The sequence below is a fragment of the Venustampulla echinocandica genome (assembly GCF_003357145.1).
Source record: "Venustampulla echinocandica strain BP 5553 chromosome Unknown scaffold_6, whole genome shotgun sequence".
Classification (NCBI taxonomy): Eukaryota; Fungi; Ascomycota; class Leotiomycetes; order Helotiales; family Pleuroascaceae; genus Venustampulla; species Venustampulla echinocandica.
Window position 1 is genome coordinate 1,139,220 of NW_022474211.1, and position 18,500 is coordinate 1,157,719.

An 18,500-nucleotide genomic window follows, 5' to 3' on the forward strand; every position below is an offset into this window, starting at 1 on the left:
TTAGTTGCAGGTCTATAGCAGCGGAGGATGAAAGTTAATTTGACTCGCCTAGGGGGAGATATGACCGGATTCGGCGTGTATGTCCTCCAAGACGACGAATCCGGATTTCCCGATCAACCCATTTGGCGCCCTGCACCACAACGACCAAGGCGGCGAAAGCAAGAAGCCACCCCTTAGGGGAGGCAATCTCAAGTAGCTGTTCGATCATATCCGCAGCTATTTAATATGGTGGTCGTGCTGCGAGGATGCGAGGACGTAGAGCAATGGACCTCGATATCATTATCGCGGAGGTAGCACTGCAGCGACCCCAGATGTACAGGTATATATGTTGGTGGGTCGGACGAATATTGAGCCTTGTCGCAAGTTACGAAGCACCGACTTGCGATGATACTATGGGGATGCCATGGCCTTGGGTGTGGGGAAGCTTGGAAGCGCGGACTGCGGAGGGCGGGGGAAGGAGGGTCATTTATCCCCGTACTCGTACCTTGGAATATCGAGATTGGCTATTCTTCAGAGCTGTACTGCGTACGTTAATGAAGACGACGAAATAGTTAATAGCGGTTCGCTCTATTCTGCTATAGGAATGCCATAAAGCCCTAAGTAATCCAAACAGCAAAGTGATACATTGCAATCGAGTAGCTGCCCTATAGCCCTATAGACAGGGCAATTGAGGATTGCATAGGTAAGGTACGTATACGTATGGAGTAGTACAAAATAGCAAGCCAGGGACCTCTGTACAGGGTACAAGCCAACATATCAACTGATAACACATGCGATAAACGTCGACACTTTAAAAAACCCCAACCTCGGTCCTTCCCCGCCGTTTGGACCGCCCTGGCTTTGGTTCCGCGCACAGGGGCCAATCTACGCTCGGCGTTTACTCGTTTACCATTGACACACCATTGGTCGGTTAGAAAGACCTTGGATTACGAGGTAGAGCCTGTTATGACGCTGGAAGGACTGCTCTACGCAAACTACACCAACGGATAATATAACCCGACTACGATCATCAACGGATATTTCGGTTTTACTTCGGTCATGGCCGGTGCCAACTATTACAGAACCTAGGGAAGATATTAGCTCTAATACACGTGGTTATAGGACGACTCGGGTCCGAATATATCGCGAATATTGTCGAAGTGGTAACTGTTAGAATTTGTAAAGGTATATAAAGCGATTTGTTACGAATATACTTAAGTATTTTGATCAATTTACTAACGAAAAGATATTAAATTAATCAAATTGTAAGCTTTATCCAGAGCTAATTATTAAATAAGAATTTATAAAGTAGTTAGCTCGCTGACTTTACCGGCTCGATACGTCGCACCTCTACGCGTCGCATCTCAACTATATGATGTGCGCAAGCTGGCAGGCAGGCAGGCAGACTAGATAATATAATACTACTACTATACTGAACTAAATTGTACTATATTATAAAACTGCCCTACTTGATCAATTTGCTTGTACTTGCTTAGTTAGTAGCTAATTTGATACGATCCGCACGTATACTATCAAATTGATACTTACTATTCGCCAACGCGCCGTCAATTTGATGCGGATTCGCGCCGGATTCGCGTAGGAGCTCTCGGCGACCACATCATCTTTGATAACAACAAGTCTAGATCAGATTAACTCTGCTATCTCTTCCATCTACAGATTCGCACACGATAAAGCTACCTTCCTTCCCTCAGACTATGTTGTCGTCGCTTCTGCGGTCTTTGCCCCAGCTCGGACGGAGCTGGAAACCGCTGAATTTCTCCAACCCAAACTTCGTTCATATACCTGAATCCCATAAAATCGAAGAAGAGACCCTCCCAGACTATATTGCTTCTCGGTATTATCCTACTCGAATAGGAGAAGTCATCAAGGAGCAATATCAAGTCGTAGGGAAATTGGGATTTGGATCTACCTCAACTGCGTGGCTTGCACGGGATATGAAGTGAGCTCCCTCTTGATCTATAAAGATACCTCGGGTCCGGTATGCTCATGCAATACAATCACAGTGGTCGTCGTTATGTTATGCTCAAAATATTCGTCCAAGCTTCATCTATGGGCCAGCAAGTGGATCACGAGCTCAAGATGTACAGACGCATGGAGCAATCCCCGAAAGGCCATCCCGGTCGTGAAGCCGTCAGAACGTTACTTGATACGTTTTACATCGATGGACCTGAAGACAAGCACCGGTGCCTGGTGCATCCCCCATTATGGGAGAGCGTTTTGACATTCTTACGCCGCAACCCGGTAGAGAGGCTGCCTTCAGCAGTCATGGCATTCGTTCTTCAGCGCCTGTTTTTAGCATTGGATTATCTGCATACGGAGTGCCAGATCATACATACTGGTTTGTGGCCCGATTGGCCTCCCCTGCTTCTATAATTTACTTACTCCTTTTGCTGTTAGATATAAAGGCCGATAATATCATGCTCGGCATGAACGATGATTCGGTCTTTAGCGATTTCGAAGAGAAGGAGCTTCAACGCCCTGTTCCGAGGAAGGAGGTAGACATAGATGGGAGAACAATTTACATGTCCCGGGATCTCAGAATACCTAATGATTTGGGTGCCCCAGTCCTATGCGATTTTGGTTCGGCCGTACTCGGTGACCAATACCACTCGGAATTCATTCAACCTAATATCTACCGAGCACCGGAAGTGATTCTAGGGGTTCCATGGACGTACAGCGTCGATATATGGAACGTGGGATGCATGGTAAGACAAACAGCCTGATTTCCATGGTGCGAAAATTGCTAAAAGTTGGCTTAGATTTGGGACATTTACGAAGGCGGTTCTTTGTTCACCGGCCAAGACCCTGAATTTCAGAAGTACCGAAGTCGAGCCCACCTCGCCGATATAATCAATCTTCTTGGCCCCCCGCCGCCTAGTCTTATTGCCCAAGGGGAGCTAAAAGAAAAATTCTTTTCAGGTGAAGGCAAGTCAAGGTTTTTTTTATCTTATTCTCTAGCGGATTCTGGTATCCAAGTTTATTAATTATATACAACTCTTTAGGTGATTTCCGCACTGAAAATTTATTAAAGGGCCAGGTTCCGCTTGAGGAACGGGAAACTACTCTCGAAGGAGAAGAGGAGAGAGAGGCTTTTTTACGTCTAATGCGAAAAATGCTACAGTGGGAGCCCGGCAAGCGTAGCTCCGCAAAGGAGCTAGGGGGGGACGAATGGATACTCAAGCATTTATAAGTATGAATCAAGGTATGGAATTCTACATTGGCTGCGGGAACCATCCAAAAAAAACCCCCCCTCTAGTGCCTCAGGCTTTATTGCCCTGCTATACTAAAGCCGATAATTGATAGGTACCATCAAGTTGATGCCATCTATATTTGGTAGTGGTTGGTACCTTAGGACCCTAACTTTTTCAGTCTCATCCGATGGTCCACTGCAGTCGCTCAAATTGTCGGCATTTTGAATACCCTTCTGGTCATACATTATAGGCCTTGGCGAGTGACTTACACAATACTACAACTCTCCCCGGCTGTGTGCTTATCGATGTAGAGAAGGATCTGGGGTATGGCGCATTATTAGAAGGATTTGGTGTAAAACTATTTTTGCCGGTATTATTAGGCATGACGGTCATTACCTAGATATGATCCCGGCATCGCCCTCCTATACTGCTTTCTATACAATCTAGATAGCCCACGCATAGAGTACTATAATAATCATATTCTATTCGGTCTCAAAGTGAAGCTATTCGTAGTCGCCCATCGCTTTGTCTAGCTCTAGCTCAGCAGCGTGGGTACCCAAAGTGGGATAGGGGCCACGTATTCTCCCCAGCCCTTCCCTCCAGGCCTTCAGACGCTACTACTAAGCTACGAGAGACAAGTATAAAATCTTAGTAATGAAAGTATTATATCTCCTGACGAGCTTTATAAAGCTCTTGGCCTGCCTTTCACGGTTGTAGAAATCTACTGAGCATCTGCTTCCACAATCGGGCGCCTGCTGCACTGCACCTTTGCAATTCTCGATACTACTTCATTCATCTTGCTACCTACCGATACTGCTCAACACCCTAAGGCTTTACATTAGGCCTAGCTTGTGAATTTGTAGCGCTTGGTCCTGAAAACCAAGGGTCATTTAGAAGGTCGCTTGCTGAAGGTCGCTTGGTGGCGTCATACTGCAAAATCCATCGCAGTATGTGCATGATCTGTTTCGAATCTTCATTGCTTATCTCAGCCGGCCTTTCTTGATCAAAGAGCTCCTCTAGCGGTGGCTGATGCTCTAGATCGCTGGGATCAAACCCCTCAGGAAGTTCTCCGATGTAGCTCTTGATATTTTCCCCATTAGGGCTGAAGTAAACATCTGACCTTGCCCATTTCGAAAGGACGTCTCTGGGAATGGGTCCGATAGTACTAGATAATTGCAAGAAGTGGTCATCATTTGTCTCATCCTCATCACCAGTATCATCGACGACGAAAAGCGGCCTTCCAGTGACAAACTCGAAGACTAGACAACCAAAACTCCAAATGTCTTGGCTGCTCGTAGGAACTTCTCCGAGTATGGTTTCAGGACTGCGCAGGCCAACGGGAGTGACTAATTTTTTGGGTGGATTGTCAATGAAGAATGCTATAACTAGTAAATAATAATTCATTCAAAGTTGTGATTTGAGGGGAGTAGAACAAACCTCCACCCATATCTGAGATTTTGATGACGAAATTGTGGTCTAGTTCCACAAATTCCGTTAAAGGTTGATTGACCGCGAGATATTTCGGAGCCCAAAGATCAACCTTACCATCCTGTCTTTTGACGGGTTCCAACGAAGTAGGCTCGATGACTTTTTGCGATAGACGAATCTCTCCTACGGATGTCAGGTCCCTGGCCAAGAAGAGAAGGTTGCCAGGCTGCAAATCGCCATGAGCGATGCCAATCCGGTGTAGGAAGTCGATACCGAGAAGAGCTTGTCGAAGTATAGATCTTGCCATCCAGATTGGGTACCTCTCGCTTCGTCCAGTTTTGCTGAGTAGGGGTTTTGGAAGACGTTCAACCATGGTCGCCGTACTTGGGCCCATAGGTTCGAATACGAGACACCCATGCTCTCCGTTTGGACCTTTGTGCTTGAAGTAGTCTTTCAGAGATATGATATGTTCCTTCCCCTGATGTGGAAGCGTGCTCTGAGCTATGGTTTTGAGTATAGACGACTCGGTTTCTGAGGCTGTTGATTGAGCTGTTAATATTTTGACCGCGACATAACATTTAATTCTGCCATGATTGTTAGCTAATATGGAAATGCAATACTTGCTTGAGCCATCACAGTCGGCGATAGCAAGGAGTAGGTGAGCTGTCGGGGTCAGCAATGAAAGCAAAATCATACTGCTCATCTCTTGCTAGCCATACTGTCGAGTATGCCCCATACCCTAGCTTTCTGAGGATCTCGTATCTTCCATCTTTGAGCTGGTCTCCGAGGTGGACAGGATGGAATTTGCCAGGGCGATAGTCTTCGACCCATTCTGTTGGTGCGGTGATAGGGCAAAAGCGCCATTCAGAGCTCTGAGCTGGGGCCAGCCTTGACGGGGTCGGTGGAGGGGAAGCCATGATGCAGTGATAATGAAGCTGATAGTATCGGTGGTGGCGAATAAATAATGGTGGTAAACGATAACGGAGAATCTGAGTGGCAGGTGAGGATCCTCTATGAAGTATAGATGTGACTGTTGCGGCCATGCAGGTGGCGGCGAGAGCTCGTCAGTACGAAGTACCAACGAGCAATATGTACCTGGGCCAGCCGTACCCTTGGACCCTTCGTTGTCGATGTGTCGTCATGTGGACATGGCGCCCAATTTTGGCTTTGACGCTGAGTCAGCATCCTCTGGCTTGGCGTAGCAGAGATTCCTTTCTCCCAACGGGTATTTCGTACTCCGTAAGGTAGTTGAGTCTCGAATGTTACCCACCGCCCCCGACGCATTGAGACGATCACAACAACAGCACAGATGAGGCTCATATTCGTGGTTTTAAGTTCAATGCGATAATCCCAAAAGGTGTCAACTTTTAAAGCCGTGTGCTAGAAAGTAATGCGAAATACATAAGGCAGACCGTTGATATGTGGCCATTGAAAGGCGAGCGACGTGGTATGTACCAATGGGACATTTGCTTGGACATTTGTTCGGATATTTGCTCAGACACTCACCTAGAAGCCTTACCTAGAAGCCTTACCTAGAAGCCTTGTCACAAGCCAATTCAAGATAGTGGTGGTTGGGATCGACGAGCTCATGCAAACACAGGTGAGACGATTTGCGCCCAATATTGACTTCTATCTAACTGGCACATATACCCTGGCCTTATATAAGAGAACCCTTTCCCCTTCGTAGTATTGGTAGAGATAGAACCTTCCCAAACACAAGTATTGTACAAGTTTATTCCTGAAGCCATTCCAATTATACCTTCTACAAGTCTTGTTTTATTATCCACGATACCTCTTTAGCAGATCTTGCTAGACCGGAATTTCAGAGGTACGTTATTATCATAATTTTCAAACTCCCATCAAAACTAAAAGAGTATTGAAAGCAAAGATCATGGCCATCACCGACGATGATATCACTTTTGATCCAAATTCTATGTTCGCCAGAAACCCTGCCAAAAGGCAGGATCATAAGGACAGGGTCAGAAATTCTGCTCCAGACGACGCAGTGAGCGCAACGATCGTGTGAGACGCTTCTAACATTTCGATACTGAGCTGCGCATGCTGATATATGTAATAGCAACGGTTTCCATACAAGCCGCAGTGATGCCACTCAGCACATCACCGTTGATTATTACGATGCCGCGGGCGGCAAAGTCCGCCAACATGTTTATTGATTGGGATCAGCTTATTTGACTAGTTTTAAAGGGTCCTGGGATAAGGGGCTCTTTTCCTCTTAAGCCATTGCAATTTAAGTAGCGCGGTGTACGTGTTATCCTGGGGGATCTAGTCAATCAAATTGGTGTCGAGCTTTCATTTATAGATCATCTTGACATTTTGGTATTTAATTCCAAGGTTAATTTTGATTGAATCGCGATATCAAATTACTAGATGTGATTCGTAGTGAGGATAAGAATGGCATTATAATATCCCAAAATATGTAGGAGCATAGAGACCAGTAGTTCGTCTCAAGTCTGATATATATAAACTGCGCGATTCCAAGAAAACGTCAGTTTCGTCAACTAATGGATCGGCCCGCCCCAGCCCCGCTAGTTCGAATAAGCTTCGAGGTGTTATTCTATTTTTATTTAATTAAGTTTATGTCTGGTGGGCTAATAAAAGGTGCTTTCCTAATTAGTTAAGCTATATTATATGTAGTAAATATTTTGCTGACTCCCAGAGGTCCGTGAAACAGTATCACTCATCTTCTTCCTTTTATCTTTCATGAATCTATCATCAGTTGCTTTTCCCTAATCCCGCTTGTATGGCTCTCAACCATGCTTCGTATGAGATATTTTTTCATCTTCGGTAATTCCAGCTTGTTAAACGTCTTTTTGTGTTTACCATTTTGATTTTGGATTTTATTTCTATCGAGCTCAATCAAGCCAAGTTCTTGTTCCCAGATAATAGCCCAAAACTCGGGGAGGGCATATCTAATATTAAATATCGTCCAGGAGCTTCTCCTGCGGATGATAATATTTTATAGTCTATTTTCTGGTTTCTTTTGAGTGCTGGATTGCTTATGCAAAAAGCACAACAGCACTTGTTGCCGCAGACAGAAATGAAGGCATAGCTGAAGAAATTGTAGCCGAGGCACACAGGGGCCTAATAAATGGGATAGGTATTGCGGAGTATAACCGCGACCTTTGTGTTGGACTCCAGTTCCAAAATATTTCGTTAACGAAACGAACCGTGCTCTATATATTAAGTCGAGTCTTGTTTGCTCTATAAGGGGACTTAATAATTTTATAACGGGAACTGGCTTTTGAGTATGGGCAAATTGCCCTACCTGCATTCTTGAACGTGGGCGGGTGCCATTTAGAGTGTCCGGGGAAGGGAGCGTACATAAGCCCATCGGGTACCTGAATATTTAGTCCTATGTACGTAGTATGTTACACACAAGATGGGTGAGTTATGCAGCTTTTGAGTGGCAGTGCACACGACGACAGGACAGGGCACAACATCGGGAGATTATAAATCTAATTCTTGCTGATTCTGAAACGCCATACTCCAGCCTTGACGTCAATGGCCCGTCAGCCTTTACGGGATAATCCCAGGGATTAAATCCTAAACATATCAGAGTGCGCACTCTGTGGCATTATGCTGTGTGCAGTGCACCATCTGCACCGGCCCTGAGGATATACCTCGAAGCACCATACGCTCTCGCATCTCCGCCAGCCTTGGAGCTGCTGTGATCTGACTCCTATTTTGCCCACTCGCATCCTGTCGTCCTGACCAAAGCACCTCTGCCGCCGCGCCGGCTCGTGGCCATAGCATGTCGTCGAGGTTAACCGGGTCGGTTTGTTCCGACCAGTTATGAACCTCGCCTCCAAGGACAAGATGAGTCTGGTCTTCTGGCACGCCTCCAAGAGGATCGTAGGAGTAGACGAGACGCCAGTTCTTCGATGGTGAGCAGTAATCGGGGAAAGGGAAAAACTTCTGGAAGGAAGCGCCATTGTCGAAGTTCAGCCACTGACCCTTGCCGCAATCAAGGTACTGTGATATTGTAAGTACGTGATGATGATAATACTGAGATGGGAGGATCTTACCCAGTAGTTGTAGTTTCCTGCCAGTGCCTTGTGACCCTTTGCGGTGATTGCCGCAACATTTTCATCGCTCTGCCAGGCTTGCACCACCACATCCTCCCCAAGTGTTAAATTCCAATGCAAAAGCATCTCTTCCCAGACTATAGGTGTGAGCCCAGCCGCTCTAATCTGAGCGTGGTTGCGGTCAACCAATTTCTGGATTAGGGGCCCAAGAACGGCAGTATCATTTGATTTTACGGTATCATCCAGTAAGTAGGTATTGACGTTGACTTCATCGCCACCGGTGTGGAAGTATGTCGAGTATGGCGCAACTCTTGGTAGGACATCATCGAACAGCTTCTCCAAGAAATCATCAACAGCGGGGGAGTTCAGCTTCAAGGACCCGCAAGGAGGTTCCGCGCAATATGTATCCCATGGTTTGGCATTGAAAGCGGCAATCAGATCTGGATGGGACAGACCAATTGACGTTGTGTGACCCGGCATGTCAAATTCAATGATAACTTCGATACCTCGTGCATTCGCATAGGTCTGGATCTTTTGAATGTCTGAAGGGGTATAGGACAAGCCAGTCTGGTAAGCACCCTTCGCTGACAACTCAGGCAGTGCCGGGATATCCATGGGCCATGACTGAGCATCAGTCATATGTATATGAAACCTATTGAATTTATTCATCGAGATCGCGTCAATCGTTCGCAGGATATCTTTGACCGGAAACCAGTTTCGAGATACGTCTAAGTTTAGCCCTCGATGTTGGAATTTTGGCGCATCAGTTATCAGCACTGGTGCTAGATTGCTATAAGCCCCGGCGCCAGAAGAGTGCTCGTAGAACAACTGGATGAAGGTTTCCATAGCACGGAGGACCCCAACAGCTGATACCGCGGAAATCTTTGCTGCTCCATCGGTGCCGATGGATACAGTATATGATTCGTCCACTTGGCCGGCCAGAGGTTTGAAGGTGCTTGAATTGTCGGCTCCCGTCTGGCTAATCGTGAGGGTACTGATGTATGTCTTCTTGGAATTTGCAGCCGGCTCGAACTCGGCGAGCTGGTTTCGAGGAACCAGCTTCCAAGGCACCAGGTTCTGTTTGAACAGAGTGCTCAGAGCTCTGGCTACTCCTTGGTGAACGATCGATTGGCCTGAAGTTGAGTCGCGGCGTCCACGGGAGTAGGAAGACTGTACATCCAACACTTGCTCAGTTTGGCTCTCTAGGAAATTATCAAGAAGGGGATTCCACCATACGTTTCCACTATTATAGATTACATGAACATCTGGTCGAATCCAGACCACTGAATTGCCACTCGAGAACGATTGTGGTGCCGGCCATACGGCGCGGACTTGGCAAATACAGGATAGAAGTAAACAGGCTGACAACCACATGGTGATAGTGGAATTAAGATAACGAGTGAGAGATGATGTGAACGAACGAAAACAAAACAGAGGAATTGCACGCGGGGTTATATATCTATGTACATGCACGGGGAGAGGAGAGACAATAATGTCCCACGGGACAAGGGCCGCGGCCGATCCCAAGGCTCAGGATGCAATGCACCAGCACCAACAAGGAGGCTGAGTGGATTCACGGCACTGGGACGATTCGAGTTGGGTGGGTGATGGGTGATGGGTGATGGGTGATTGTGAGTGAGAGGGCGAGGTTGAGGGCAAGGAATTGATTGTATCCTGTAATTGACCCAGGGCGCCGCGTCAAGGTCCTGGTCGCGGATGAAATCACTATGGCATGCAGCCTGCCAGCTGCCCCTTAAGGAAGAATCAACGGACCGATCGTCGAATAATATGGCGGCCAATCTCCCTGCAACGTTACGATCCCCCGCAAATTTGCTTTTCGACAGCGTGGATTTTAATTACTGTAAGACTGAGGACTCAACGGCATTCAGGATGTCGATCCCGGCTCGATCTGGGGGGCTGATGCAACATTGTTGGATGCTCAGAATAGCCTCGGGAACAGGTCAGGGGCGGGCGCAAGTCGCGACGAACGCGATGCGATTTGGCCCAGTAGGACAGAGCAGATCGTGTTGTACAGTACTTCGTACCTAGACGTCATCTAGAAGGCTGCGAAAAGTCGCTAGCCTCGAGTATCACAACCTGCGGATCCCCCAGCCTCCCAACAGTTGTTGGAGGCTGGATTGTTCTGGTCTGAATGGCACAGAGCTACGAAGTACTTCGCACCCGAGGACTCGAGTAGTACTACGTATGATCGGAATCCTCGGATCCCAAAGGACGAGAGGTTTGCCCTGTGGCTGACTCTGCCTCTCTAGACCTGGTGTTTCAGAAGTGAAGGGCGACTGACCGAGGCTTCGTACGTAGTATAGGTACCGTTGGGCTATGTATCGCTGAGCTGTTGTAAGTTGGTAAGTCGTAAAGGTGAGACGAGTAGGGGGAGTACTTCGTGCTCGAGTATAAATAACACAGAGTAGAACTCCGCCAAGCTGCCAACACAAGCCACTAGGCTGGAGAGGTAGATGAACAACAGCTCGCTGCTTGCTAGCATTTACGACTTACTTACCTGTGTAATAGAACTTTGTTTTGTTTTTGAGAAGTGCTGTCTGGAGTACTTCGTACGATACCTCCCATGAGGTGATGGGTTGCCCTTGCGGCCTGAGGCTGACAAATGCCCCCAAATGATTCACAGTCACATGATTGAGTGTGCTTACTCAGCAGCTCTTGCTTTGAACATCAGGACTTCTTTGAAGCCCTGTTAGCTATGCCTCTCGGTCCTTGACCATAAACATTTACACCCACATCTATTCCTAACGAAAACAACGCGTCTTCCTCTATAGACTGCTAAATTGTGAGCGCGGATCAATACATCATCCTAGACTTTGCGCCTCTTAGTCCGCGCAAACCTCACCTGCGCTTTCTTTCGCCGCGCGCCCCGCAGCCTCGAATCACCCTCCCGTCTTTCGCGCCCCGTCAACAAAGGGTTCTCCGAATCAAACATGTCTGTCGAGGTTGTACTAGAGTCGCCGCTGGCTCATTCCCTGAATGCCGCGATCCAACCGAAGCTGGTGGAGGTGGGATGGAGCACAGGTGGCGCTGATGACTCTGCGCTTTCCGAGTACATCATTCTCATGCTGGTGAACGGCAAGACACAAGACCAGATCGCCGCCGAACTATCAGGCGATCTCCTCAATCTCGGCCCAGATGACCCAGGAGCGAGGGATTTTTCAAGGTGGCTGTTCGAGCAGGTTGAGGTGCTGAACTCACAGTTGAGTGGCGGAAATGGAGGGTTCCCGTCCGGCTCCGGTATAGAACAGGCTGAGGCCACGAATGAAGGACAGGATGCAGATATGGGCGACGCTTCTGATGCTGGACAGCCGAATGTGTATGTGATATCCCTAGTTGATCTGTCTCGGGATCTTTTTTTCTGCCTAAAATTTCTAGAACTAACATTTCATAGACCTACGGGCCCAAAGTCAATGAGAGAAAACGCGAATCGGGGAAGAGATAAGCGTATGCTTGGGCATCTTGCAAAATCAATGGATAGAACGAATGATTCCGTTCTCCACCGGATACGAGGTCACGGAGGTACTGAGCGTGTCAATTCCCATTCTCGAGTTCCTCCAACGGGACCACGACAATCGATGCAAAACAGAGGAGGCGCGCGGATGTCGAATGGTGGGCGAATTAATCCGATGTCTGGCGCGCCAATGCAAAGCTCCGCTGCCATGAACGTCATGAATATGCCCCCACAAGCCCAGATGCAAATGCTTGCAAACTTAGAACAACAGATGAAAGGAATGGCTCAAATGATGGGATTGGCGGGAAACGTGGGAAATGGGATGGGGAACGGCTTTGCTCAACAACAGCAGCCAGGGAAATCGCTATTCGACCGAGTTCAGCCAAATCCTCACCGGGGTCAACATAACGGCTTCCGAAAAGGCTCTCAAGCCTCAAGGCCAGGCGACCAGCAACACGCCCACTCTCAAAATGAGATGCCATCTTCCTCCATGGATGTTGAGATGTCACAAGAAAAGAGAGAGCCTCCCTCGCCAGAAACGCCTTGCAAATACAATCTTTCATGCACAAATAAGGACTGCAAGTTTGCTCACCAATCTCCGGCAGCTCCTCCGGGCACGACCATCGATTCCAGCGACATTTGTTCTTTTGGGGCAGCTTGCAAAAATAGGAAATGTGTTGGCCGGCATCCGTCCCCTGCTCAAAAGGTTGCTCACCAGACAGAGGTGGAGTGCAGATTTTTTCCCAACTGCACAAATCCACGGTGCCCATTCAGACATCCAACAATGCCCTTGTGTCGCAATGGTGCTGATTGCACGACTCCCAACTGCAAGTTTACCCACGCCAAGGTGATGTGCAAGTTCAATCCGTGTTTGAACGCTGCATGTCCATACAAACATGTCGAGGGCCAGAAACGAGGGAAGTTTGAAGACAAGGTCTGGGTAGCAGACGAGTCAAAGGAGCACGTTAGTGAGAGGAAATTTGTGGACGAGAATGCGGAGGAGGAGCTCATCAAACCGGGCGATGAAGACGCAGCAATGAAGCAAAAATCGACCGCTCATGCTGAGCTAGTTACATAATAGATGTGGAGGAGAAAATTTGTGTTGATTGTCTCGTTTTTAATGCACAAAAGTGTACGATATTGGGGGAAAGGCGGATGGCGTTTATGCGCGGGGATATTTGGATGCCCGATGTCACTTGAGCCCGGGGGCTATTATTATTATTACGTAGAATGGACATATGTCTCTATGGCACCTCAGAGCAAAAGCTTTGAGGGAGCCCCTCCAGCCAACATTTCCCCATCGCTTGTGATCCTCGAACCATATTAGAAAATGAGCCAATACACCTTCCTTCAACGATTAAACCCTAATATTAAACCCTCCTAGACTTGGTAGTCCGAGCACGTTGGGAGTTATAGAAGAATGTACGAAGTATAGCACCACTTAAATGTGTCGAGTTAAGCGAATAATAATCTGGGGTGATCTCAAGAAGTATTGACGACCGCAATGTTGCAATCCTACGTGCAACCTCCTCGATGCAATGCATTTTCGAAGGCCTGAGTATGCTGTAGTGGCCCTACTCAGACAATGCTCGACTACATCCAGATACCAGGCTTCAGGTAGCGCCTGGAGAACAGCTCATACGTCCCGCATAGCTCCACGATATCGCATATATACCCACCCTTCGAGTCAACAGCAACGGGGATATCAAGCCCATAGTAGCAATCGAACGGATACCTCTACATCTACCTCGCAATACTCTTCCTCGAATTTAGAATCAACCCACTTCCAAGCCCATTCCTCGAATTCTGCAGCGCAATCGAATCAAAGTCCCGGAGATCCGCACAACGATAAACATGACTATGCTGTGCTGGGGGGTGGAATTACTGGTCTTGCCAGCGCGTATCATTTAGCACGGGAGTTTCCAAGTTCAAAAATCACGCTTTACGAAGGGAGCGACAGGTTAGGGGGCTGGATAAGGACTGAACGCATCGATGTGGAAGGGGGGGATCTTCTAATTGAGCATGGCCCTAGAACGCTTCGGCCGGGTTGGGACGCAGCTGTATTTACTACATTGGAACTGGTATTGTGAAAGTACTGTCTGTCCGAGTAATTGGTGCTAACCGGCTTCTACAGATCCAAGAGCTCGGCCTTCAGGATGATATTTTGAGACCCAGTGATTCCGTGGCCGAACAGAACCGATTCATTTACTATCCAGACCGCCTTGTGCGCATGCCTGCCCCTGGCTCCGATTTCTACTCGATTGCGTGGTCCCTCCTCACCGAACAGGTCTTTAAGGGGATGATCAAGGGAATTGCTTCAGATATTGTGCAGCCTCCTCGACCCTCAGCCCTCGAAGACGAGTCTGTTGGCCACTTTTTGCAGCGAAGACTAGGAAATACAAATGTTGGCGACAACTTAATATCAGCGATGCTCCATGGAATTTATGCTGGGGATATCAATCAATTAAGCATCAAGAGCATGTTCCCGAAATGGTGGCACTTGGAGGGCAATTATGGTTCTCTTACGAAGGGGCAGCTTCTCTTGTCTGTTGAAAAGACAGCCATTGCCGATACACGAGATTTAGACTTAATGGGGGAGATAATGCCGAAGGTGGGCCCTGTCCTGGTTCACCGTGTAGGGCCAAGCATGTATTCCTTCCGCGACGGGATTTCTACTTTATCCTCAGCGCTGGAAAGCTCGCTGCGGGCTAATCCGAATGTCACACTCATGACCGGCAAGAAGATCCAAAGTGTCGACTTCGATTATGCGGCTGATGGAGTTGCTGTGAGCTTCATTCCTTCAAAGCCGTTAGACTGGTGTGCTAATATGTCTTGACAGATATCGACAGCTCAAAGCCAATCATCAACGACATATGGAAAAGTCATATCGACTATTCCCGGCCGAACGCTATCTACCTTAGCCTCAGGATCTCTACCCTCCCTAGAATCCATCCATTCCGTCACGGTTATGGTCGTGAACCTCTACTACCCGGACCCCGACCTCCTCCCAGAACATGGATTTGGTTATCTAATCCCCCGTTCCATCCCATTCGAGCAGAACCCCGAACGGGCGCTAGGCGTGATTTTCAATTCCGACATTATCCAGGGCCAGGACTCCGCCCCAGGAACTAAGGTGACAGTGATGCTCGGTGGCCACTGGTGGGATGGCTTTGACTCTTACCCCGACGAAGAAGAGGGTATTGCCATGGCAAAAGCCGTCTTACAAAGACATATTGGCGTTGACACTGAACCCTTTGTGGCTAGAGCCACCCTGCAGCGCGATTGCATCCCACAGTATACTATAGGACATGATTCACGCATGAAAAATGCGCACCGCGAATTGATCAACAAATTTCAAGGGAAGCTGGCTGTTGCTGGGAGCAGCTATTCCGGTGTCGGCGTCAACGATTGTATAAGGTCTGGAAGGGATGTTGTTATGGGGCTTCAATACCACGCCGAATTGACAGGTTTAGAGCACTTCACTGTTCCAAGAAAATATGCGAAGATGGCTCCGCTATATGAATAAAGGAGGACCAAGGAAAAGCGGCCCCGAGTTGAGGGAGGCCTTTGAGGACGGTAGGGAGGGGTGTATATATGGACAATTAGAAGGCACAGGAATGGGGATGGGGGTGCAGGCTCCTTGTACTTGTACGTACAGCTAGCCTTGTATAATCAGAGCAATATAGAGATAGACTCAAAAGCAAAAAGAATGTTTATTGCCTAGCACACCTCGGTGTTATACGCTCTTGTCCAGCTTGTTTCCTTAATCCGCCCCAATTTAGACCTAGGGTCTAGACTTGGTGCAACTGCTCGAAGGCGGAATTGTATGCAGGAGTTTAAAACTTATTTAATATGTGCACTCTATGTTGCAAGGGCTGATTTGTTATAATATAATTTATACTTTATTCGGACATAAGGTGAACATTTCAATACTCTTAAACACCTCTCAAACTCAAGAGGAAGAAAAGGATACTAAGAAAGCAAAGGTGGTAATCCCGGTGACAATAATAGTGTTTGAAATAACGAAAGTCCCCGCACCTTTATGACTCTACACTGTCAAATGGGTTGCCCTTAGATGCCGAAGGCCTTTTTCTGGGCTTTAGCATCTGCCCGACGATAACGGTTCACCCTCCACCTCACATCCCTCAACGTCGCCATCTCTATGGCCGCAACCCTCATCTCATTCGGATGCCTGTGACGCCAACTATAGCTCATTTCCATCCGGTGTATCTGGTCGTCCGCCCACAGATCCGAGAGATTAGGGTTTGCAGCTGCCCGCTGCTCTCCAACGACTAGAGCGTTGTCCCACACGTCCGCGACCTCGGGCGTGATGGCGGCTGTGGAGCGGAGGGTACATAGGCTTGATGGCCCACAGAGTGGACACTTCATCTGGAGTTTGTCCGGGTCATCCCAGTAGTCTCGGATGCAGAGGAAGTGGAAGAGGTGATTGCAGTGTAGGCGAGCGATTACTGGGTGTTCAGGGTCTGCTTTGAATCCGTCCATACAGATCACACAGTTATCCTCTAGTTGGGGAATCAACGGCTCAGGTCCATGGAGTCCGATGGGGTGGATGGGAAAGAGGCTCGTCCAGATGTTGGCTTTACGGGAGGGGCTATCCTCAGCGAGGTGGGGTTCTTTGATCTGCTGGATATCGTGGATGTATGCGTAGAAGTCTGAGATGGACTCGCGATACATGCGTTCTGGCCCATTGTCTGTGGTGTCAAAGATATGATACAGTTGTTTCCAAGGGCGTTTGTGGTTCCAGTTCCGGAGGAGGAGGTAGTTTCTTCGCATACAGTTTATCTGTCCAATTTTGGATAGGATGGGCTCTATAGAATTTTGATAATCCCGGTCCAGTTGGGATACGAATTTATTAGCGCTGTATTGGTTTTCATCAATGAGAGCGTCGTGTACCGCACACCATTCATCTTCGACTACAACTCGCTTGTTGATTAAGACGTCTTCGACGTGTTCGCGTCTTAATTTGTGTTCTAAGTCTCCATTAAGATTCAGGAGCAATGACCAAAGCCGAAAGTCGTAATCCTCAGGTGTATGACCTAGGTTCTATAAATACCTTAGCATGCGAATCCGAAGATACATATGTCGAGAGACTATGTAACGAGTTGAGCTTAGAAACTTAAGGGGGACAAACGTACTTTCCAGACAATTTGGGAGAACCTCGCAGGATCCTTGGACCTAATTCCCACTGACCACAGTCCCTCTTTATCCATTTGATCAGCAATCGCTTCTATTTTCTCACGCGCCAGACTAAGCATATCATCAATCGGCCGAAATTCATCGTAGGATACTCGCTTTTCAACTGGATCAGGCGCTACGTTGTATACCTCTTCCAAATATAAAGCAAAAGTCGACTGCATAATGTATCGTAGCTGCTCAACACCAAACGGTTCCAATCCACGATGAAAGCCACGGTAGTGTAGCAGCCGAATCCATGCCCGGTGTACTACCCAAGACCTGCGAAGATCAGGTTCGAGTAGGTTAGAGCCATCTGGAAGAGGTTTGTCCCTAGTTTCGGGATTCCTTCCATCGGCGAACCTTCTCATCACAGTGAGGATGTTTATCAAGCGGAAAAGCGTCTTCACACTAGAGAGCGAATTCTCGTCTGGCCCTTTATCTAGCCCCGCCCACTCGCCTGTGGACTTTTTACTTAGTATCTGGATCGGATGTTGGCCATCCAGCTCTAGAAATTGCTGGTCCTTAAGGGGGTTTTAGCATGGCATATTGTATCGAGTCACTGCAAAACGCGCTTACATCTGGATGAATAGAAGTCTTGTAATCCACTATAAAACGATCACTGGCAGTATGTTTTAACATCTCAATTCTGCGTTCCTCTCCAAGTTTTTGGGAGGATATCTTGGCAAGTGTTTTGAAGACATGATTAAAGTCCAGACCGTTCGCTTTGTTATTCATTCCCCAGTCGTTATCTCGGAAACCTCGTGGAGGAGTCAGCCCGCTTATCAGGGTACTGTCCCAAATGAGTTCGGGTTTTTGGATGGCTCTCAGCATTTCAACCCGTGTCCTATAATTGTCGTTTTTATTGCGCCTGTATAGCGAAGCTCGTCGGGTCACTTCGCTTTGGCGTCTATGCCTGCGACGTAGGTCATCCGCCATTTTTGTAGTGGAGGTATTTGAGGTGAAAACGAGAGTCTCTAGGAATGAGATACAGGCAAAGGACAAACGATAAATCCTTGAAGTTCAGACTTTTGATAAGAATCAGAAGGGCAAGAGTGCCTGTACAAGAGAACCTTAACGTCTTTGTTGTTTTCGTACGATGTTGAAGTCCCATTCCGGCGATGGACTTGGGAGCAAATATTTCCGCACAAAGGAAACATACCCACGGCG

The 18,500-nt window shown here is 47.7% G+C and overlaps 7 protein-coding genes across 7 annotated transcripts; 4 read left to right on the plus strand and 3 right to left on the minus strand.

Annotated features, from left to right (window-relative positions):
• Nucleotides 1-1,694: 1,694 nt before the first annotated feature.
• Nucleotides 1,695-3,190, plus strand: BP5553_07788 (Uncharacterized protein; the record flags this gene model as incomplete). The annotated part of the gene is made up of 5 exons (XM_032016411.1): nt 1,695-1,939; nt 2,004-2,338; nt 2,398-2,705; nt 2,760-2,919; nt 3,003-3,190. The coding sequence occupies 5 exons, from the start codon at nt 1,695-1,697 to the stop codon at nt 3,188-3,190; spliced, it is 1,236 nt and encodes a 411-aa protein (XP_031867642.1).
• Nucleotides 3,191-4,016: 826 nt separating this feature from the next.
• On the minus strand, nt 4,017-5,536 carry BP5553_07789 (Uncharacterized protein; the record flags this gene model as incomplete). Its single annotated transcript, XM_032016412.1, has 3 exons — nt 4,017-4,570; nt 4,629-5,203; nt 5,256-5,536. The coding sequence occupies 3 exons, from the start codon at nt 5,534-5,536 to the stop codon at nt 4,017-4,019; spliced, it is 1,410 nt and encodes a 469-aa protein (XP_031867643.1).
• Nucleotides 5,537-6,510: 974 nt separating this feature from the next.
• On the plus strand, nt 6,511-6,793 carry BP5553_07790 (Uncharacterized protein; the record flags this gene model as incomplete). Its single annotated transcript, XM_032016413.1, has 2 exons — nt 6,511-6,641; nt 6,697-6,793. 2 exons carry the CDS (start codon nt 6,511-6,513, stop codon nt 6,791-6,793), a joined length of 228 nt encoding a protein of 75 aa, XP_031867644.1.
• A 1,399-nt stretch (nt 6,794-8,192) lies between these two features.
• Nucleotides 8,193-10,039, minus strand: BP5553_07791 (putative beta-hexosaminidase alpha chain; the record flags this gene model as incomplete). The annotated part of the gene is made up of 2 exons (XM_032016414.1): nt 8,193-8,612; nt 8,666-10,039. The coding sequence occupies 2 exons, from the start codon at nt 10,037-10,039 to the stop codon at nt 8,193-8,195; spliced, it is 1,794 nt and encodes a 597-aa protein (XP_031867645.1).
• A 1,577-nt stretch (nt 10,040-11,616) lies between these two features.
• BP5553_07792 (Uncharacterized protein) lies at nt 11,617-13,215 on the plus strand (the record flags this gene model as incomplete). The annotated part of the gene is made up of 2 exons (XM_032016415.1): nt 11,617-12,002; nt 12,078-13,215. 2 exons carry the CDS (start codon nt 11,617-11,619, stop codon nt 13,213-13,215), a joined length of 1,524 nt encoding a protein of 507 aa, XP_031867646.1.
• Nucleotides 13,216-13,675: 460 nt separating this feature from the next.
• Nucleotides 13,676-15,663, plus strand: BP5553_07793 (uncharacterized protein; the record flags this gene model as incomplete). Its single annotated transcript, XM_032016416.1, has 3 exons — nt 13,676-14,218; nt 14,272-14,922; nt 14,977-15,663. 3 exons carry the CDS (start codon nt 13,676-13,678, stop codon nt 15,661-15,663), a joined length of 1,881 nt encoding a protein of 626 aa, XP_031867647.1.
• Nucleotides 15,664-16,208: 545 nt separating this feature from the next.
• On the minus strand, nt 16,209-18,269 carry BP5553_07794 (uncharacterized protein; the record flags this gene model as incomplete). Its single annotated transcript, XM_032016417.1, has 3 exons — nt 16,209-17,201; nt 17,294-17,854; nt 17,910-18,269. The coding sequence occupies 3 exons, from the start codon at nt 18,267-18,269 to the stop codon at nt 16,209-16,211; spliced, it is 1,914 nt and encodes a 637-aa protein (XP_031867648.1).
• Nucleotides 18,270-18,500: the final 231 nt, after the last annotated feature.